The sequence below is a fragment of the Camarhynchus parvulus genome, chromosome 1A (assembly GCF_901933205.1).
Source record: "Camarhynchus parvulus chromosome 1A, STF_HiC, whole genome shotgun sequence".
NCBI lineage: Eukaryota > Metazoa > Chordata > Aves > Passeriformes > Thraupidae > Camarhynchus > Camarhynchus parvulus.
In genome coordinates this window covers 4,331,737-4,354,973 of record NC_044586.1, presented here as the reverse complement: position 1 = coordinate 4,354,973, position 23,237 = coordinate 4,331,737, and the positions used below count along the sequence as shown (strand labels likewise).

Here is a 23,237-nt window from a genome sequence, read left to right as displayed (position 1 = left end):
TTATTAAGAATAATTTAAACCTGGCAATAACAAGTTGGCTCCTGTAGAGAATTTTTTTTAAAGTATATATTTATATCAGGTCTATAAACAACAACATAATACCACAATGTAACCAAATTAGTGCAATCAAAGATGGTAAGGCACTCAGTATAATTAATACTGTGATGTTAGTTCAGAGGAAGGAGAAGGAGAGTTTAAAAGAAGTGGCAGAATAAATGCAGTAGAAGAGCAGAATTAAAGGTTTTTAAAGGCATCAGTGTAACATGGATACAGATCCATCTGACTTGCTATGAGGCCTGGGCCAAGACAATTTTAGGGAAAAAAATAATTCCTAAATGATTCCTAAGAAGAAAGAATGCCTCCAAAAGGAGATTACTCTGAATCTAACATCAGTTCTGTAGAATTTTTATCAGAGGATAAAAATTCCTGAGTTAAAAGAAGGAAGACTTCCATAAAACACAACATAGAAAATGGTCAAAACACACTTGGCAGTAGCTGGCTTTCATGACTGAACTAGGCAACCAAAAAGACACAGGACAAACAAACACTTGGAGAGGTGACAGAAGGAAAATATAGAGCTACAAGATCCTGTGAGTGAAAACAAACTTCTCTACCTGGAAAATGAATCCCACACTATAGATTAGAAGGTAAAACTCAGCATTTAACTGCCTTTGTTTCTCCATCTGTAAGGTTGGGGAAAACTTTTCCTCTTTCATAAAATGTATCCAACAAAATTTTCAAAGGATTTTGACACAAGGCAGGCAGCTAGCTATCGCATCAGCTGATAATATTACACTGCAGTTTAAATGCAGGTTTTGCTCATGAAAAGGGCTTTCCTCACTCATTCTACCCAGATGTTCTCTCCTGTATCCTTCTTGAAAAGGCTGCTGTTCACAGCATGGCAGAAACCCCCTTTTTTGTTAGGACAGTTTCAAATGGGATCAGTAGGCAGAGCTGATGTATCTTGCAGATGCAGACACCACAGAGGCAGCCAAGAATGTGTGTCCTGGAGGCTGACAATAATTAGACCAAATAAACTGCAATATGTAATTAAAATCTGAGAAATCAGCAACAAGGCAAGTCAAACTTTCTGCCAAACAATAAAACTTGTCTACTTTGCTAAAAGGTAATTCTCCTTTACAGTTTATAGGCTGAAGAGCTCAGCAAAGACAGCTCAGCTTCACCTCTGGGGAAATTAATTTGTACAATCCTTATGTGATGCCATGACAGCTCTAGGGGACTGCAACTGCCTTTTCAGGACCTCTAGCACAGGACTGATCAAGAAGTAGATTTGAAAGTAGGACAATTAAACAAATAATTTTAAAGGATACAACTCAAGCACAATGACAATATACAAGACGACAGAAATATTCCAAGGATTTCAGGAAATATGTAACTGGGACAACAAACACATGTGCACAAACATCTGAATGCACATTCATACAGTGTGCTCAGAACAGCTCTCACTGCTCCAGGTTCAAAGCCAGACTGAGACAAGAGCCTGGTGTGGGAGAAACAGAAGGACCACAGTGGACATGTGAAGGCCACTACAACATTCAAAAGCCACTTTAGATAAGCAATCCTATAAAAGTTTAATGGATACAAGAGCAAATTTTCAGTCATACCTATTTAAACAGACAGTGGAGATGGAACAAAATTCAATTTTTTTTCCCTGCATTACTCCAAACTTTTGATTTCTACTTTGCTGCATCTCAAAACTGAGAAAGGGTACTGTGACAAAAAAAATCTGCCTACAGCAAAATCTCAGTCTGCAGTGGAGACTCTTCATGCTTGCAGTGAGTTAATGCTGCCCTATCTTCCTAACCTAAGAGGCTGAGAAACCCCCATCAGCACCTGAAAGAAAGAAATCTGGAAGTGTATTTGTAAATAAGCTATTTGGTAACTGAGCTAGTCACTTGTACAAGCAGCAATGAAGAGAAAGGGACAGAGCATGCAGAGGGAATCACCTGCTGCCTGGGATACGATGGAGAGGAGGATGGAGTGGAAGAAGAGAGCATGATCACTTTTTTGGGGCAGGTCCGAGAACGTTCCTTATGCCTCATCTTTTTTTAAAACAGAAAAAAAAAAAAAATCATAATAATGGTAGAAAATAGGTAACATTACCAGTGGTTTGGTGAGACAGGCCAGAATGCATGAACTGAGACCATGATCCTAAGCTCACACCTCTCTCAAATTAGCTAAAGCCACAGTGTATCTGAAGCTGAGACCCAAGTTTTTACCCAGAGCCGCACAATCACGTTTGACAGTCAGTGAACACAGATTTGTATCAATCAGCAATTAAACCAACAGCTTTTGAGTCAAGGTCTTACAATCAATTAAAGGCAAAACTTGGAACTCTCCATAGCACAACTGGACTGCTCTCTTTGCTTCATGAAAAATTGCTTATTGCTGAGCCTTAAATGCTTAAAAATATCCATCCTGTTGACCTAATTACTCTTGCTTGCAGCTCATTACTAATACAATTCAAGTCTCAGTGTTCTGCTCTATCTTCAGATCCTTCCTCTCTAACTTACAGACGTTACACCATCTCAAGCAAGCTAAAATGTAGGACATTCTGTTAGAACAGAAATCCAGCTGGTTTATAGATAAAATGGAGCTGTACTTAATAGTCTGCATATTACACAATGCACATACATGTCCTCAGTTTAACACACCAGAAAACATGCCCTTCTAATGCTGTACTTCCTTGTTATGTAGATATTTTCTCCACCATTTCTTGTTTATTAATGAGCCTTCAGCCTGATTTTTCTTTTCCTGTTGAGTTCTCACCAGAGCATATCTGGAAATGGTTGCACTGGGAAAAAACAAAATGCTGTGTACCCAAAGCCAGTGTTAGATAAGTCTCTAAAATACTGCATGTGGTGTAGAGATATTACAGATGTTTATTACTGCCCTTGCAGATGAGCTGGCACTAACATCTGTTTGGGTGCTCTCTTCCTTTTCAACAAAACAGTTAGATAAATAATACACTCCTCTATCTCAAACAGATGCTAAAAGCAGCTTAAACTGAAGCATATGACTTTGCACAGCAGTGGATGAGGAACATTTATATGTTGTTTTCAAAAGGCATAGCTATTAAGTCACTAATTTCTAACTGAAAGCATGGCAATGTTCTCAACCACAGAGCTGCTCATGGATTTTCATCTGTCCATGGCCAAGTTTGCATTTCAAATGTCAAGATTTTCACAAACTTGCTTATTTTTCCAAGGCAAATCTCAGAATATAATATTGGATGAATGCATGAAGATGAGGTGGGTGTTCCATCAGCCCTCCAGCAGAATGTATTTCTGAGCACACAAAGAAAAGGATGACTATAGGAAAGCAGAAAATAATCAACATATTTAAATAAAAAATTAAAGGTAAAAAAGCAGTATTTGCAGAAGTCATTGGTGTTTTAAGTTCTCTCCTGTTGAGGTTTCAGCTCTTGCTGCCTGTGGTCATCTCAGCCATCGCTTATCTTCAAAAAACACAGTTCCAACCAAATCACTGCAAAGTTTGCACTTCTGCCCTTTGTGACACTTTAGGGAATGGTCTCAAAAGAATAAGCAGCAGGTGTCCAGAGGCAGAAAAGATGTGCATCAAAAGACATGGGATCTCCATCTTACAAGTATCCTTGTACACATCAAGCATGATTTAAGCTCATGTATGACAAGCAAAAGCTGTTGCTGACAAGAGACCTACAGAACAACAGAAGACTGCTGAAGGCTACAAGATGAAGGTCTGGAAATCCAGGGCAAAATTCAGTTTAAAAGGCTTGTCTCTCACACCATGTCCAGTTAGATCCTTTTCTGGATAGACCATATGTCTTTCAATGGCTTCATAATCCTGGATGAGATGCTCTTTCCCAAAAGCAGCCAAAATGGCTCAGAAAGCATAGAGCACATGATGGAAGATGTTCTTGTACAAGCAGGCATTCATTTGAGGAGACTAACCACCAGACCATGAAACACAATCCAGCCTTTTTAGGTGATATTACCATCATATAAAAAATTACATTTCCACTGTGCACATTCACTTCTCAATATCTTTGTGCATCATTAGATGCTGCTGTGATGCTCATAAGAACACAAAACCAATTTTGACAACAAAAGCCAACATACTCAAAGTGTAACTCAATAAATTCAACTTTATAAACCAATTCACAAGGTATGAAGGCCACGCAGAATGCTGTGAGGAGCAGATTGGTGAGGTTTTTAACCCCTTTGCTCTTTGGAAGGTATTGCCTTTCCAGAGAGACAGCATTAAAAATCATGTGGAGAAAGTAAAAACTGCTTCAGAACAGATTCCTCCAGGATTTCATTCTATCTAGGAATTCTCTCTTAGCAAGATACCTCTACTTCACCTATACAACACACAGAGGTATCCTGCCTTACAAGCTCAAGGAAACTGCTCACCTAATATCTTAATTCAAGGGTAAAGCAAGATTCTAGATTGAAACTGGTAAGCAAGTACAGCTAAGGCTCTCCATCTGACAGACACCAGCAGGCAATACCCCAAGGCAGATGCCAATTTCTCTTCAGAACTGTGGGTCCAACCCAGACCACTTCCTTTGCAATTCTCTTGCTTGCAACCACTCTTATGCTTTTGCAATATACTTTCCACTTCCATGCAGTTTCCAAAAGACAGGAAGAACCAAACCTGTCAATCATATAACTGCCCTTCTCCCAAAGAGAGGATCTCAACTTCATTTTGCCAGCTAGTAAGAACATTAGGCCACCACCTGTGGTTTCTTTCAGTAACACCCAATATCTCCCCTGTGTCCCCTTAGGAGCTGCTTTGCTCCTCTTCAAAGCACTCTCCCCTAGAAGATAATTGCTATGTGATATCTCCAGTCAGTAGCAGAAGTTTCTGCTCCTGAACTTCAACTCCTGTGCCAAAAGAGAAACCTTTCCAAAAGCTTCATGAACAGCTCTTTCTAGCAAACATATATCATCCCTAAAGAAATTGGCAGAAGCAATAGTAATCCTTTGAGCATGAGCAGTGATAAAGTTGTGGAATGGCCTGCCCAGGGAGGTGGTGGATGCCTTTAAAGAAAGACTGGATGGGTGGAGTCACCATCCCTGGATGTGTTTAACAAAGCCTGGATGTGGCACTGGGTGCCAGGGTTAATTGAGGTGTTAGGGTGCAGGCTGACACAATGATCTTGAAGGTCTCTTCCAACCTGGTGATTCAGTGACAGGTCCTGGCATTCAGCAGCACTTCTCTGTTGGCAGTCTGTCACTCAGGGATGAGCTACAAACCCAGAGTGACCAATGTCACCACAGAAGACCAGTCCAGCACCATCAAAAGGTGAAGTCTCACAACTCTCAGGTTCTGCCTGCAACCAGAACCGGAAATCTCAGCAGCCAGCTGAGGTACTGCTCCAGCAACAACTTCCTGCAGGGGTGGATTTCTGTGCAGGCTTGGCAAAGCTGGCTGCTTGGCTCAGCGCTCTCAGCTGCTCTCTGTTCAGTCAAGAATAAATGGCTCTGTGCACCTCCATGGCTTTTGAATAAAGGTAACCCATATTCTTCCCTTCCCCAGGCACACAGTGAGGAACCTTTGGAACAGGGACCCTGTCAGTGGGGTTTTGATCCTTCTGTACCCTGCAGATTTGGCATCCTTGAGACCCAGTTTTATATTTCTTCATTACAAAAGCACTGCAAATCCTGCAAGACATCTGGACCCAGGAATCAATCATCTTGTGTTGATGCAGTAGAACTAAATCAAGGAAAGATCATCTCCATGTGCAACATTGAGAGGGCAATCATCCACACAGGGCAATCACTGCCAGTGTTGAAAAAAAAAATTTAAATCCTCTGAAAGTAAAATTGCTGCAGAAAGATTTTTCAGAGATATGCCCTACACTTCTTCCTATACAGACATGCTATCAACATCAAGGAACAGCAGAAGGATTTTTTTCTTCCTTTTTTAAAATTTCTTTTGAGTCGTGTAGTGCAGGTACAAACAAGAACAAAGAAACCCAAAAACATGCTCCCCGGTGAGGAGAAAAATCTTCAATAAAAACAGGAAATAAAACTTTGTCCTTTTTTATTATCAATGACAAAAGAATGACAATAAGAACTTTTGTGTTTCACTATAAAGGCTTAATTATAAAGCCTTCATAAACCTTCAGGAACAAATTTAAATAGAAATCTCAAGAGTGCAGGAATGTGGCATTTTCCAAGCGCTAAAACAGAAAGACAGCCAGTGCAATCCAGTTTTTCTTTTTCTAGGAGGTAATATAAGCAGTGCTCATCAACTCACTTAATACAGTACAGCTTTTTTGCTTCAGGGTTTTTTTTTTTCTGCCTTAATAAGTATTCTTGAGAAATAAAATTTGCCTTAATAATGAATTATGTGAATCCATCTCAAAATGTTCATTAGCCTATAAAGAAGATTTTGATGAGACAAAAGGTAGAAGAACAAACACTGAGTCAGGAAACCAAAGCATCCTGACAATAATTTCGCTGGACTTAGGTCTTCTTCCTTGAAGAGAAATCTTCTAGATCAGGGCACCAGTCATGACATGCAGCATTAATTGTGCTGAATGCCTCAGACCCAAAGATCACCATGAATCCATATTCATCAGGAACAGTGAATTTCCAAAGCAGTGTCATCTTCTTCCTCTTGACTCCAAAGTATGCTCTGATTAAACTACAGCCAGAGAGAAGTAGATGTTTCTCCAAATTATGGCTGTCAGCAAAATACCTCTGAGCTCTCTCAGAAACATGAGGAGGCCATTTGCACAGGGAAACAGTGGAAGCAGATGAAGCCAGTGAGGTTAAGTATCATAAAATGCTTGAAAAAATTACAGAAGCCTTAGTTTTGGAAAGCCCATGGCTGAAAGAAAAACAGCAGCAATGACAATGGCCCAAAACATTAGAGAGAAAATAAAATTTGATAACTGCTGATTTTTCTGCTGTTGGTCCCTATTCTGTGAAAGAAAACCTAAAACGTATTGAATTCACAGTAACACAGGAGTCTGCAAAGCAACAAGTGTGAGAATCTGGCAAGGAAACCTGCATGAAAGAAAGGGAAACCACAGGAAAGTCTCCTGCAACTACAGAACACCTAAGATTTCACATAGGAATAGCAAAACTGATAACCAATTTTACTATTTATATCAAGGAAGAGCTTTAATATCATAGATGATAAGACATCTTTACCTCATGATTTTCCATAATTGCTTACATGTTTCCTCTATTTCTAACAGAAGAATCTAGAAATTCTATGGCAAAAATTTCTGCTGCAACATCAATGAACGTCTTGGTAAGTTGAAACTCGCACAAGAAGGCAGGGTAAATTTGATTAAATATTTTTGAAACATTAAACCATCCATCATCACCAAAGGGAGACGCTGACTTTATTCACTGGAAATTGTTTAAAATAACAGACTCAGACAAGGTGCTGGAAAAGGACTGGCTTAAAACCACAACAGTGATGGGTGGTGTTGGGTGAGGAGGTGCATTGTAGTGAGAATGAGTTTTCTTTACCTGTTTCCACTGGGGTATGGGGGCAAGCCGGCCCTGCTCTCGTCTGCTGGATGGTTGGCTGTGGACACGCTCTTGGTAAGGCAGGACAGGTGGCTGCATGCAGGTTGTAGGGAAGGTGGGACCAAGGAGGAAAGATAAAATAGTGAAGGAAACTCCAAGAAAGCCATAGGAATGGAATACAGAATAAGACAGACAAACATTTAAGGAAAAAAAAATAGGGGAGGGGGGGAATTCATTTAGCAAGTAAAATATAAAAAGGAAAAAAACCATCCAAAAATGGGAAACTTCACATATTTTTGGACCTTTCCTTTCATTTCATTGTTTCTTCAAATCATTGGCTGAGTATGCCAGCCAATGTGTAGCAGCTGAAGAAACATTTTATGGTGTGGATAGACATGGCCATTCTGATTATGTTACACTACAAGTGCTGATATGTAGGGTGACAGAGACAAATTGAGCTGGCTTTCAAGCAGCCAGGTCAGGTCCCACTCACAACGTGGCCATGGCAGCACAGAGCTTGGCACCAGCTGTGGGGATGGACTCATGCAGCAGAGCAAGGACTCTGGCATTTAAACCACACTGAGCCCCATCCTGCTGACACTGCACTGCCAGCAGCAGCTTGAAGTGACTCAATCTAACTTCAAAGACAGCTAGCCTGCAGTTGCAGCAGCTCAGATACCATCCTGGAGAACAAATGAGCCTCATTTGGAATGACACAAACACCTGATTGCCAAGAAACTCCCAGGCATTTATCTGCTGCACATACACACGTACAAAGCTTAATCACAGCTCACAAGAACAAACAGATGTAACCTGATAGGAAAATGTTCAAATCAGAAATCAAATGGTTGTTCTTAAACAGCATAAGGAGAACATTCCTGGAAAGCTTTTAAAGAGCAATAGTAGTTATAAAAGAAACTCAACTGCTGGTCTCCTCCACCCTGTACTTGTAAAATTTAGGCTTTGTGTAAACTTCACTCTTCTTTAGGAGAGCCTTTGAAGTAGAAAAGCAACACTAGCATCCAGGCTTGAGGAATGCATGCTATCATCCATGGTTTTCCTCTACAATTGCAGACAAAGGGGTTTATTATCCATCTCCTACCTGTCTTCGTAAGTGTGAGGACGGCACTGGTGCATTCTCTTCAAACTTGGCCAGCAGCTGGGTTGCCATGGACTTGACTTTGTTCTGATTCCCAATGGCAGCATCAATTCTCCTCTCTGTCAGGGCACTCACCAGTGTGGGCCTTTCTTCTCTGTAGCTTCGTGGGAGGTCCTCCTAACAATCAGTGACATCAAAATTTAACAAGATTCAACCAGATCACCTTCTCCTTTCTACCCCTTTGCTGTGAAAAGTCTCTTACACTATAGATAACAAATCTCTTAGCCTCCCTTGAAAGCTCAGATTTTAATTTCCTTTGGCAAGTCATCAAATGTTCTGTTAAACTTTACTGATCTTTTCAATCTTATTTGATACCTACCAAAAAGATCTCAGCTGAAACACCCCTGTGAAACCCTTGACATAAACCAAAGGTTCATCTTCAAACAACAAACCCAAAGTACTGAATTTTAATTCACCTGTACCCATTTGGCTACAAACACTCAATTTGAAAAACTGCCTTGTGGGCATACTGGAAATGTATGCTTTTTGCACAAACCAAACTTAAAGTTTAAATATACATCAAGCTTCTGACAATACCACACAACTTCACTGAGAAGTTTTGAGTGTTGATGTCCTCAACAAACCATAGTCATTTGCAATAAAAACAGAACATCAGGGAACTACAACATTTCACTTGTTATGTAATATTCTTTCATAAACATTAGTAAAATATTTGCACTAAAGATACCATGAGAGTGTAACCTCTAACGAAGAATTGAATTTTATCCAAAAAATCCTATATTATCCCTGCCTGGATACTAAAACAATGAAACAACTGAAGTGGGGAAAAACATACCTACCATTTATTTTGCTCCCTGACACCTCTTGCTGTAATACTTACATCCTCAGATTGGCTGGTTTTTCTCCTCTTTCCTGCACCATCCAGTTCCTTTTCTTTTTTGTCCTGAAAACAGAAGGAGTGGGGGAAGAACAAAATAACTCTTATACCTCTCTGGGCTGAGATAAGTGTCATCAGTGCACCTAATCAGTTTAGTTGTAAAGCTTATTTAACTCCCTGTGTTCATTCACCATTTGTTTAAGAAAAGAAGTTTTTTGCTAGACACTCCTTAGAGGATTGTAACCTTCAACTGGACAATTCTTCAACACTTTCAAATCATCAAAAACTGAACAACTAGCTATGTTCCAAGAGAAAATAAATGCCCAAGTACTACCACAAGGCTAAGCTTTTAAGACTGAAATACACCTCTGAGAGTACATACTACAGATGTAATTTTGCAGTCATAGATGCCATGTATCATCCCACACCAAGAGCTGGTGAACACATGGTCTCTTGCAGACTACCAGACACTAACACCTGCATTTGTAGCACCATGCTTGGACAGTAGGCTGCTGTTCAAGTGCTCCCAGGGTTGTGCCTGCTTACCTTGGGAGTGCGCTTCCGAGAGATGCTTTGTCCCAGTTTGCTGAGGAAGGAGATGGGAGACTTGGTACTGGCAATCAGGGCAGCCTTTTCCTCTGCATTCAGCTCCAGGCTATCTGTTAGTGACAACAGGCAGAACAAAGGAATGCCATGAAGTTTTGTTTCTGTGGTGTTGCTATTAAATACACAACTAAAGGACACATTGATTCTTTTCAACATAGCAGTCTTTTTCTTAAATTCACTGTACAAAATCACTAATGTCTAGAATGAATACCTTTCTCAGCTATTCTACTTTTTCATTTTGCCCAAAGCAGTTCTTTCAGGGTTTATAATCACCCATAACAGATGCTGTGTTTACTCTATTTACTTTTACATTTAAAGAGCATGATTTAAGGAACATGAACATCAGTATTCTTAAAAAGAGTCCAGACTTTTAGAAATAATACATGATACATACTATATTTTTAAAAGGCTATTAAACTGAATTTCTCCTCCTCACCAGGGAGATACATGTGAGTTAAGATCATCAGTAATAAAGAGCTGTTACAATATTATCAATATTTAAAGGCTGGCCCATATTGATTTGGGCTAGGTAATTACATCTTTCAGTTCTGATCAAACATCTTTTGTTCCTCAGTGGCCTGAAATTAGTCTCACCATTCACAGATGATAAATAGGTACAAAATTCAGCTGGTGTTTTGAAACTACCTGTTCAACAACTACTTGCAAGGCCCATTAGCTAAGACAAACAATAGTAAGAAAGCAGAAAATGTATCTAGTAGTGCTGAAGGGAACTTTTGAGGACATTAAAAAGTGAACTTTAGAACTTTTGAGGACATTATTGTATATTAACTCCTTATTTTGCTCCTGCTGCTGCTAACATGATTTTTATCAGCATTGGTAACAAGTCAACATTTTGCAATGTAAAGCTACAGTGAGAACTACTCAATGTGCTCATGCAGAAGCAGCATAAGGTAACTGAAGCACACACATTCACCCTGGAGTAGTATTTAAACCTCACAAAAGTGCCCCAAAGTGCTTACCACTAGAGGGGATGGTGTCTTTGAACATCTCATAGAACTGTGTGAGGTACATCACCATGGACAGCTTATCTGGCTCTCCAACAGATGCCATTTCCTTTCCAGTCATAATGGGAGAGATCCCAAACTCTTTCTCAGCGATGTCAAAAGCCAGTTGGTTGTTCTTCTCCACATCGTGTTCATCCAAGGAATCAAAGTCTCTGCAAAGGGCAAAAAGAGGCCTTGCACTGAATCAAGTAGAAACCAATCTTCTGAAAGAACTCAGACATCCATCTTTTTTTTCACTTGAAATCTTAATTTTATTTGCCACCAACATGGCAAAGTTGATGCTACTTAACTACAGTGAACTTTAGCTCAAATATATGCTTTTAAAATTTGTTCCTTCCTAAAAACCTACACTTTTCTTCTTAAAAAGCATCATCCTCTGAAATACATCTCCACTTCCTGCTTTACTGGAAGATGTATGTTCTCTCCTACATAAAATCTTCTGTGTACTTGGAACTAAATTAAATGTTGACTTTTTGTCCCCTTTTCTCTTGACTGATCCATATTTTTGTCCTGCTGGCTTTTTCCAAAACTTGTATAACTATGTGAAAAATTAGAGCTTGTAGAGAGTTACATGAAGCATTTTAAGAACTGTTTGAACTCTCCACAAGCTATAAAGCTATTAAACAGTGTAGCTCATGTTCACTTAAGTATACTAATACAGAAGTAATTCAGTGCATATGGATTGGAATAACTCCACATTTTTTCAGTATGTTTTACAGTGGGTTATGCCTTCAAGTACAGCTCTAGAATTCACTTTTTCTGATGTCCCTTTGGGGAGTTGGAGACATTTCAGACTGAAGTACCAGAATCTTTGCTATCATACTTTTTGCAGCTAGTGTTTTCCCATTCTAGAATCTGGGCACTGTTTTACCCAATATATCACTGAAGAGGACACCTCTGCCATTCACCCAACCACCAAGTCAGTGTGCAAACACTAACAACCTCTTTATTTAGGCTGTGGGTCACTATTTTAGAAAGAGCAGCCTGAAAGTCTTTAGGAAGAGCTGCTTTGTTAAACAGGAAATTTATAAAGGGCTGTGCAGAGACTTGTTCACAAGAGATTTAACTGAAGCTATGAACTGTTCCTTACTCACTTCACACATAAAATCTGTCAGTCAATAATGCTTTCCAGTCAGTACCAATTTGAAGCCTAGTTCTGCCAAATCATCCAGAAGGGAAAATGACAACACATTTATTTTCAAATTCATTAAGCTATCATGACCTTCCACTCTGCTAGTGAATCACGGGATGTTGCTTTCTATCAAGTTTAATTGAATTCATTTCAATCTATTTCTTCATAAGTCACAAATGCACTGCCTCCAACTCCATATTATTAGTTCCAAACATCACTAATTTCCTGCTCTTCCCAATGATTTGAAGCAGCCAGTTACTCACATTAGGTCCGGACGGTATCTGTGGATAATGGCACACAAAGCTAAGCCACTTTTCCATGACATTGTCAGATCTGTCACATTAACACCAGCATATCCATCAGTCTGCCTCTGGCACCAGCTGAGCAATTTACTAGAGCGAGCTACAGACTCTGTCAAAAAAAAAACAAACCACATTTCAAAATAGAAATTAACAACAGCTCAAATTCTGAGTACAACACAAACCCCATGAATCAACAAGCAAAACCTTATACAAAAAACAAGCTCCTTCGACAATGGAGAACAGGATTCTTATTTTCTTTTAAAAATACTATCAATATCTATTTTGAAACCAAGAAAGTATTTTTTAACTTGCTGAAAACTAATTATCCAAGCTGTAACTTGCCAGACTTTTCACCCTAGCTATTGTAAAAGAGCCCCAGGAAATATAAAACAGTTGCAAAGGCTTGTTAAATATGATCAAAAGGACATACAGATACACCATTTCTAGTGGAAGAACAGACAAATGTACTTCTGTAACTTCTTCTCCCTTGAAAACTTTCCTTTAAAAGCACTCACCTATTCTGACCTTGTCTTACCAGAAGATCTGAAGAGATTGCAGCCTAAAGGGACATGGCTCCAGGGCAAAGAGCAGAGACTACACAGCTCTTCAGCAGAGAAAGGGAGGCTTAGCAGCAAAAAGCCACTCTGGGAATCCCAAAACACTATCTGGGCATGCAAAGGGCAAAGTCTGACATAGCCCTCAGGGTAGAGACAAGGAGACAGCTACTGAAATGCTTATCACAAGGCATCTAGCTCTCAGAATAATGCAGGCAAAGTGAGGTTTCATTTAGTTGAGAGAGGAGACAAAGAAAAGGAAAGCAGGAACACGCAAGACTGCACAAGTAATACCTTCTGATACATTTGTAAGAGTTCTGAGTCTACTGCTAGAGTGAACTCAGTCCAAGCTTCTGCACTTTAAGCAACGGCATTGTTAGAGGTAAAGGAGGTGAAAAGAACTGCCTATACAAACAAATGTGCTTAGAAAATTAACAGCATTATAAAGCAAGGGAAATTAAGTAAACAAAAATAAATTCCCATGCTAATGGAACTTGAAAAACTGTAAGCTCAGACTGCTCACAAAACAATTACCGGATACATTTTCTAAATGAAGAGAATGGTTAAATAATATCCTACTGCCCTGCTGCTCTCTAGCTCCTGCACTGATCCAGTTCCAGAATACCAAAAGGAATAGGACAGCAGCCAGACCTACCATTTCGAGTCAGCTTTGGTGTCCTGGAGTTCACAAAGTTCTCTATCTCCAGGTGAATGTCTTTCAAGTCTCCTGTATTATACAAGTGGCGTACCTAAAATGACACACAAAAACATTTAAATGATCAACATGCCATGCACCCCAGACACACACAGAAATAACCAGAAGACACTAAGAAGACATCCCAAGGTACAAAAGATAAGTACATGTAGGTAGCAAAAATCCTACCCCAAGAACCTCACAACAGCAAGAATCAGCTCATCAGTGCTGTAAAGTCCAGCTGACTGCTGCTGCTCAGTGGATACCAAATTGCAATGACAGACTGCTAGACTGGATTATTACAAAGAAAATGCACATGCACACATAGAAAACACAAATTTATAGGTTCCCTCTATCATTATATCACAGTTAAAATTATCAAAATGAAACATTCCTAAAAAGGAATTTGTTCAAGTACAAAAGCCTACTTATGACTGATGCAACTGCCTTTCACTGCTTCCATGCCACGCACACATCACTCTCTGTTCCCAAAACCCTGGCACAGCTTCACCTGAGGAAAGCCACTGCAGATTGCAAGCACCCAGGAGCACCATTTGTGACTTACCTGCTGTGGCCTCAAGAAGTTGACGTTGATATTGGGATATCGGGTGGCAGGATCAATGCTGTAGTGGCTGAAGTTTTTACTCACGTTCTCTGGGGTGGTCTGAGGCAGCAGCCTATAAATGCTTTCCCTTGGGAAAATAACACAAAAAAAAAAGTTTGGGGTTTTGTTTTGGTTCATCTGTTTTCCTTAGGCTTTGTGGTGGTTTGGGGTTTTTGGTTTGTTTTGGCTGGTTTGAGGTTTTGTTCTGCTTTTGTTTTTTTTAAGAGATGCATCACTACTACCATGGCTAAGTAAACTCTGGGGAGATAAACATTCAAATCAGAAATCTAACCACTTCAGACACTGCATAGCTAACAGCCAGCATAACCATATTAAAATCTGCACTTTAATACAAGTACAGAATTCCAAAGGAGGGAAGAGAACAATATACTAAGCAAAAGTGAAGTGGCTGCCCAGTACAATAAAGACGCTGAAATACAGGAAGGGCTCAGGAAGAAGGGCCACCAAGGGGACTGGAGCATTTGCCCTGTGAGAAGAGGCCAGGAGAACTGAGTCTGTTCAATATGTGGAAGAGAAAGCCCAGGGAAGATTTTACTGCTGTCTGAAGTGGCTAATGGGAAGGTGATGAAGTCTGGCTTCAACAGCAACATTATTTTCCTCACTGTTTTTTTAAATTCAAACAAATGGAATTTTAAGTATGAATTGTGCCATTTTAGAAATTATATTATGGTTCCTGATGGTCAGAAGCTGCAGTTGCTGAAGTTTAATAGGACCTAAAAACTGTTGCTTTTACTCACTCCCTCTTCTAATTACCTGAGTTCTGATCTCCAAGAAAGCCCCTTGAGTCACCAAAACCACACTCAGGCAAAGCTGATCAACACATCAAGAACTCAATACTTCAAAAAACACAAGATGCTCTTTGGCTTATATGAAACAAAGCGACCGAGGACAACATGAAAGATAGCAGGTCACAGCTTCCTTACAAGGAAATAATAAAAAGTATTCACAAGATAATAGGAGACAGCAAGAACTTTTGTATCTGGTGCCTTAAAGGCACCTACATCCTTATCTGGTTTGTCATTGAAGGGCTGGTGACAGGCTCATTTTGTCCATGCAATGTCAATAAGCACCTAAAAAAAAGATTCCTCATCTAATCTTTTAATACTAGGTCCAGAAATAGCAACATTTCTTACTCATCCATATACTTCAGTTTATCAACTCCTTTGAAATTTTTTTTCTTTAACTGAATTATACCCTCATGCATTCTCTTAAAAACAGTGAGAGTCTGTATCTCCCTTTCTGGCTAGATATTTGTACTAAAAGAAACTGTAATGAATGATGAGATGTTGGAGGATTGGATTAGAACTGTAAATGTATTCACTTTCTCCATTACCTCTCTGCAAGGACTTCCAAAGGACTAGCTCCGAGCGACCAACTTCGTACCATCCAAGCAGAGTCCATTGCAGCCAAAAATCCCCTGGCTATTCCAGTTCCCATTGGCCAAAACGGCTGATATTACAGGTTACCAAAGGAAAAAAAAAGCAGAGAAAGGAAAAGCATCACTTAGGGAAAATCCTAAAGCAGTATCAAGTACATATTCAGGCAGTAATCTGCTGGGAAATTATAACTCAGTAATTAGCTTCAAGTTCCACTCCCACTGGGCTAGAGGAAACCAGATGTACAGTGAACAGCTCAAGAGCTCTCCCAAAGCCAGTATTCCTCTATTTCCAAAAGTAATTCATAGCCTGGGGTGCCCTAACAGCTTCTCTTCAAGACAGCACTTTTTAAACCAACTACAAAATGCTAACTACTAGCAGGCCTACAGTGGGTTCTGTAGAGAGTCAACAAGAAGCAGATGGAACAGACAGAACTTCAGAAAAAGCTCTGCACACATTTTCTTAAGTGCAATCATTACCACGCTAAAAATTCTGTTTTCCCAACACTCCCACCCTTCCTTCCAACCTCCCACTTTCTTCTATAACAAACAGCAGCTTTCCTTAGAGTGCCTCTCTGTCAGGCAGCATGGATCTCAGTGCTTTGTGCTCATTCAGAGCTGACCACGAACCTCCAGGAGGCTGTCCCCGACCAGCGCCACGAGGAGCTGGTGGCCATTCTGCTCGCGCACCAGGGCGGCGTTCTCGGAGGCGTACATGCACGTGAAGTCAAACATGGCCACATCGGGCTGCCCGTAGTGGTTGATGGCAAAGTCCAGTGAGGGCAGCTGCTGGTTAGTGGAGAAATCTGCTGCCTCCCTGGCATAGTTCAGCAAAGCCTCCTGGTCCACGTTCTCCCGGGACAGCAAGACCTCTGTGTCGGCATGGTCCTGTCAAAACCAGCACAGTTAAAGTGCTTTGGTCAAACCCACAAGTTTGTTTCAAGATTGGTATATATTGTAGCTGGCATTAAAATTCTGACAATTCTACTCATACAAATTTGCCTGCTAATTTCTTTCATTCCTATCTGTGTTAATGTTTCCAGGAGAAAATCTATTGTATTTGCAGGGTGCCCCGTGGCAGGAAGGAATGATGAATCTGACTCCATGTTCTCAGAAGGCCAATTCATATTATATTAAAGAATGCCATACTAAACTATACTAAAGAATACAGAAAGGATACATACTGAAGGCTAAAAAGATAATAATGAAAACTCATTACTCTTTCCAGAGCCCCGACACAGCTTGGCCCTGATTGGCCAATAAGTCAAAACAATTCACACGAAACCAAAGAAACAACCACCTGTTGGTAAACAATCTCCAAACACATGTGAGCACAACACAGGAGAAGCAAATGGGATAAGAATTTGTTTTCCTTTTTCTCTGAGGCTTCTCAGCTTCCCAGGAGAAAATCCTGGGTGAAGGGATTTTTCAAGAAAATATCATTGTGACAAAAATCTATAGAACTTTTATTGCAAACAGTAATCAGTCCTGCTTGCATTTCTGACTGTGAAAGGGCTAAGAAACTTTTGAGCATTTTTCATTCCCATAAAATAAGAGAAGCTCAACTAAGCTACTAAATGTTCCTTCAGAATATTTTATCTTAGCATGAGCAAAACTCCCAAATCTACAAAAGCAGACAAATTTGAAAAGGACAGGTTTTGTAACACTTGTCTGATGATTTCAAATACTTCAGAAAGGCATTAACTACCTTTTCAAACACAATTACATTCACGTTCTGAAATAACAACTGTAGGAAAACATTATGTGATGGAGGAAAAGCACATTTTCCTACTTTTCACCTTACCAAAAGTAAATCACCACAATTTTAGCTTACAGAGAATACAGAAGTTAATACCCACATGCCGTATCACTCCTTTATCCAGCAAGCTCTGCTTTTTGGCAGTCATGACAAAGTAGTGCGTATCATCCTTGTAGTAGACAATGTTCTCCAAGTCAATGCCTTGTGACAGAACAAAAGATGGTAATGAAGGAACAAGTTAGGAGTTATGTGCAACAGAAGTTCTACCAGAAGAATTGAAACTGCATGGTTAGAAAGAGAGAATGCCAAGCAACTTTCTGCCTTGGCTCTGGATGACTTTAAAATCTGAACTGTCAACAAAACCACAGCACATTTCACCTGCATTAAGCTACCTCTTTTAAAAAACCCATTTATCATCACTCTAAGGTTTGCATTCAGATGTGGAGCGCAAAAACAAAACTCTGGATTCATGACCTCTTCTCATTTAGGGCTTTGATTTCCTGAAAACTATAAATTCTCCACTTCTGAATCAAAGTGACACACATCTGCTTTGTACAGCAGAACAGCTACAAAAATAGAGAAGTCATATTTCAGACGCAGCACTGACTGACTGCCTTGCACAAGATGCTTGTTTCTTGATTAAACACACAAATCTGAGCTGCAAAATCGTAATTATAAAAACAAATAGTTTATATTTCACTGGAAATCTGTCAAATGCTGGCAAACCTGTGGCATCTCGGAGGTCCTGGAAGAACTTCTGGTTGAAGATGAAGGCCACACCGCTGATCTCTTCTACTTTGGCTTCAGCTGTGGTGTTGCGATTGATGAAGTTTGCTGTGATAGCGATTGCAAGCTTGCCACGGAATTCTTTTCGGCGAAACCCTGCAGGAAGGATAAAGTGGCAATGCTGCAAAGCAAACATCCTTCAGAGAGGGATCAGTATGCCACAGGCAGGTGCACTCACAAAGTAAAGGGAGAGAAGGGAATTGATGAGCTACAAACTCATCCAAAGAGGAAAAAGAGTGTTGTTCCCTAAACAACACTTCTCTGCTTCATCAGAAAAGTGTTGTTTAGGGAAAAAGCTGCCCACCACCTCATCTCTCATCTCAGTTCCTAAAGCTGCAATTTCCATTAAGAAAAAAAAAGGGATTCACTGCTACACAGAATAATACTCAACACCTCAGTTCCTACACCCAAAGGTAGAAGTAGCAACACAACTAAAGAAAAATGGTAGGAAAAATTATCCAGATCAAAAACCCTCATGTCTTTATTAGTTTAGAGGAAGAAAATAAAGACCACCCATGTCTCTGCTATAAATGGATGTTTACATGGACTTTTAATCTCCCTATCACTTGTCACTGTCCCTATAGCACTATCAAGGGTCTTTCCAGATGTTGATTGGTGTGTTAAAGGCCACTTTTGTTCCAACAAATTTAAGAATAAGTACTGTTTGGAGGTGAATTATGAACCATTACCTTCTAAGGTGTTTCTCCTGCCATCCCCTCCAATGATGACTTCAAACTCATACTCAGACACTGGATGAGTTTTGGGATGGACCAGTGCACGCCAACCTATTCCTGTAGATAAACTCCAAGTTAGTGACAATATAAATGGCAGTAATAATAGGAAAAAAAATAGATAAAATCAGTTCTTACTATCAATAAATCCTTCAATATGTGATCAGCCAAGAAACCCTGCAGGACAGCTACATTGATGAGAGGGCTATTCCTGAACTGTGCAGCAATTCCACGTGAATCAGAGGCAGACACAACTCTGCTAAAACGCCCCTAATTGCTTTAAGGGCCCCTACAAACTTCTCTACTGCCTACACAATTAATAAAAGGCCAAAAAACAAGTAAGCTACAACTCCTGTGGTGACCAGAGAACAGATTTCACAGTGATACTAAAAGTACAACAAGGATCATTCACCAATATAAATATGCTCACTGAATGCAAAGAAAGGAGTAGTTTCAAAATGTTATGTAATAGGCTTAAGTATTTTAGAACCAATTACAATTTACCATGTCTTGGTCTATTTCTGTGCAGTCCTTCTGGTGACTTTGTTTCATACAGGTACTAATTTGGATATGTCACTAGAAAAAGCAAATCCTACTACAAATCCAAGCAAAAATGGATTAATAACTATTCTTATTAATGGAGCACAAGGAAAGGACTTAACATCATAAGCAGAGCTAAGAAGTGTATCCTGTGTATCCTACCACAACTCCCCCCTTCTCTACTGCCCATTTCAGTGCTACTTGCTTTCATTCTCCTGGTCCTCTGGAGGGTAAACGAGCCCCCGGAACTCCACATTGACATGGATCTCTATTCCCAAGATCAAGGCAACCTTCAAAAGGATCAGCTGGAGCTGACGGATACCTGCAAAGAAAAAAGCAGATGATAAAGAAATAGAAGGAAAAGAAAAGAGCACAAGTGCCCACGTGTGTCTGTGTGACATTACTGATACCCTGACTTAAAGGCCAGCTGCTAGTTTCCTCTTCCCCACAGAGTTCCCAGCATTTCATCCAGGCACCACTGGTGTGTGATATTACAGCATGCTAAGAAAATTCTACACAGCTGAAAACCCAACTCTTTAACTCTTTTCCAAGCATAAAAAGTAATTTTTAGTGGTTTCAGTCCCCTAACCAGCAACAAGGGTAACAACCAGGACATGAGCTGCAGGAGAGGGAGGGAAGACAACACAGGCAGGACTGCATTTGTCACAGATGGCAGAGAGCCACTGGATCAGCCCAGCTGTAATAGTGACTGCACCTTCATCCCAGCACCTCTGGGTTAGTGAGGGCATAGAAATCTCCTCACCACCTCTCTCCTCTTCAGGTAACTTTGGCAATGAGAATGAAAATTACAGCGTGCAAACTCAATTAATTTGAAGGAGAACAGCTTACTGTCATATTTCAGATATTGAAATGAAAAAATCCTCCACCTAAACACTAAATTTTAGCGTGCTGATACACAAAAAAAGACAAATGCATAAAGACTGGAAGAATAAAAATGAAAATAAATTAGAGGGGAAAAGCAATCTGCAAGGCTGAAGTTACAAAGAAATCTTCCAGTTTTACCATTTGTTGCCAAATTAAAAAAAAGACAACACAGACTGGTGGGCAACACCTGGTTGTGCCTTGTACAGTCACTTTTGGGGAAGAAAAAAGAAAAGAAAAATAACTCCTACTCCACCAAAGCATTCAGCTTTCAAAGAGGACTGATTTAACAGAATATAAAAATCATCAAGATTATTCTCAGTTTTAACACAAACATCTATTTAATCAAAACATATCTTCATCACTCTCCTGAACATTAACAAAGCCGAAACTGCTCCTCCTCTCTCCAGAATGAAATTCACAAGAATGTTCAAAAGCATGCACTAATTTTTCTTTACAAGTTGCTCAAGAGAAACAGAACAATGTGGCAGCTGCAGGAATGTATCAGCAAAAATCAGAAAAATTACCCATAAAAAAAAAACGTTTAAGTGTACTTTTCAGTGTAGGAAGAAGCTATGCCTTAGGAATGTCTAAGAGATGACAGATAAACACTGCATGTTTTAACCTCATGACCAGCCCAGAATGCAAAAGTAATGCTGAACTGTACCACAAAAACTTGAGAGCAGGGACTCTGTAGGCTGAATTTTCACCCTCACCTTCCTCCCCCCAGGAAGAAGTAGTGCTGCTGTGCCCAGCCCTGCCTGTACTTACTGATATGGTCTATGGATCCTGCACAGAATTTGCCATAGAACTTTTTGGCGCCGAGGCCCCTGAGGTCGTGGATGGTGAAGGGCCAGAGGTGCAGCACATTGTTGCGGGAGAAGGCGTCCCTCTTCTCTATCACCACCACCTTGGCTCCCAGGAAGGACAGGTCGATGGCTGTGCGAAGGCCACAGGGTCCAGCCCCAATTATCAGACACTGCAAAACAACCAGCACTGAATAACTGCACAGTCCTTGGAGGAAATGGGGATTTCTGCAGCAGCTTCCGAGCATCCCAAGGCTCCCAATCCAAGGAAGAAGTGCTCTTTGTCTGAAACATAAGCTGGAATTTCAGATCAGTCTCTCTGTTTCTACCTGCTAAGTTCTGGCATTGATAAGCAGAAACCACAACCTGAAAATAAAGTATACTGCAGAGCAGTCAAAAGACTCGGGAAGCAGGCGAGTAAAACTGTGTGCTTGCAACCCTTGCTCTAGGAAGAGCTGCCAAGTCATACTCTCCAAGCTACCTGGAGAACAGCAATGTTTCTGAAGGCTTCTCCCTCCCACATTCCACTTTTTTTAAAAAAAAAAAAACAAAACAGAAAATCAAAACAACCCCCCAAAAACAAAACCACTGACAAGTTTTCCTCTCATCTTCCAAACACTGAGCAGGCCTTTCTTTAGAATATCTTCAGTAGTATTGCAAAAGCTACAGCAGACAAACACAAGACACTAATGTTTTTATAAACACCATCATTTAGAGTAAGAGAATAAAAGAGTAGCCAAGTCAGAGCACAATATTTTATGCCTTTGGTGGTGCTTTGGGGCTTCTACTACTGCAGCAAATGAGACTTCAGGGAAGTAAACATCATGTAAACAAAACCTTTGTGTGACCACACAAATCTTTTCTCCAACCTAACCTTTGTCATATGAAAGGTCTTTCACCTTCTCTTATCTTTTTCCACTCTACTCACAAACACCATCAGATGCCAAAAACAACTTGAGAATGTAAAATACATGCGTGTCTAGTGTTGAAGTACCTTCTGAGAACAGAATGATGCAGCAAAATACTTTCAGATTAAAAACCCAAGATAGTCAGGAGACACTTTTTACCCACAGAAACTGAGGTGCACAGAGAAAGTGTTGGTATGTGCAGTCACATAAATACAGTACACAGTACATTTCTTCATCGTTATCGTACTTTGAGTTCTACCGAGTAAACCAGAGACCTTGTTACCCTAGTGGCTGCTGGTGCTGCCACATGATTCTCTTCCAGATCCTTATGGCTGCACAAGAAAGCACTTTGAGAAACTCTTAATTATGCCAAAATTTAACTATGAGCCACTGTTCTGATAAACAACCAATCCCAAAAAGCAAAACTTGGTGTTTGGTGGTCATCCCCATCTGACAATTTTTAAAGGCTGCCACATTCTTACCACTTACTCACTGAGGCATAAACTCTGCAGGCACCATGAAACTGCAGAAGTAAAGCCTGAATGATGGAAAACCAACCAATTACAGCAGTGATGACATAGCTGTTGACATGCAAATTCCACGTAGGACTACTGAATAAGATAAGGAGTCACATAAATCTGAGGGCAGAGATCAAGTCTAGAGGAAAGGGAAGGGAATAATAACACCACTGCTTCTTTAGTGGCTTCAGGAACCTGAAAGCATTTGGGACAAAAGGCACACCCAACCTCTGAGCTAATAAATAACTAAATAAAATTGTATATTGAACAGGTAATCTTGAACAGGATCCTCAGTTAGATCTATATTCTTTGAATTTTAATATTGCTTTCTTTGTAGGTAAGTGTAATTCCCAAACCTTGTCTTATTTTTTTTTAACTTTTCAGAAAATTAGCTCAGCACATCATACTTATTCAGGTAGTAACTACAAAGAGCCTGGATTTCAATAAGCAACAAGAACACACTGAATTGGGTGATTTTCATTCTTTGATAAATTTCCACAT

General features: G+C 40.0%; 1 protein-coding gene across 7 annotated transcripts in view; it reads right to left on the bottom strand.

The window, feature by feature from the left end:
* Nucleotides 1–23,237, bottom strand: part of MICAL3 (microtubule associated monooxygenase, calponin and LIM domain containing 3) — a 174,848-nt gene that overhangs the window by 79,884 nt on the left and 71,727 nt on the right. For 5 of the 7 annotated variants that reach the window (XM_030960431.1, XM_030960432.1, XM_030960433.1 and 2 more), the window contains exons 3-17: nt 21,276–21,483; nt 19,828–19,944; nt 19,041–19,142; nt 18,292–18,447; nt 17,666–17,766; nt 16,437–16,694; nt 15,765–15,880; nt 14,372–14,498; nt 13,768–13,861; nt 12,520–12,667; nt 11,080–11,276; nt 10,040–10,152; nt 9,497–9,559; nt 8,599–8,772; nt 7,497–7,589 (exon numbers count right to left, since the gene is read on the bottom strand). In XM_030960431.1, the coding sequence (XP_030816291.1) occupies nt 7,497–7,589; nt 8,599–8,772; nt 9,497–9,559; nt 10,040–10,152; nt 11,080–11,276; nt 12,520–12,667; nt 13,768–13,861; nt 14,372–14,498; nt 15,765–15,880; nt 16,437–16,694; nt 17,666–17,766; nt 18,292–18,447; nt 19,041–19,142; nt 19,828–19,944; nt 21,276–21,483 (2,067 nt within the window). Of the gene's footprint in view, nt 1–1,967; nt 2,064–7,496; nt 7,590–8,598; nt 8,773–9,496; nt 9,560–10,039; nt 10,153–11,079; nt 11,277–12,519; nt 12,668–13,767; nt 13,862–14,371; nt 14,499–15,764; nt 15,881–16,436; nt 16,695–17,665; nt 17,767–18,291; nt 18,448–19,040; nt 19,143–19,827; nt 19,945–21,275; nt 21,484–23,237 lie in introns of all 7 variants that reach the window. The other 2 variants (XM_030960437.1, XM_030960434.1) reach the window with 2 other exon arrangements.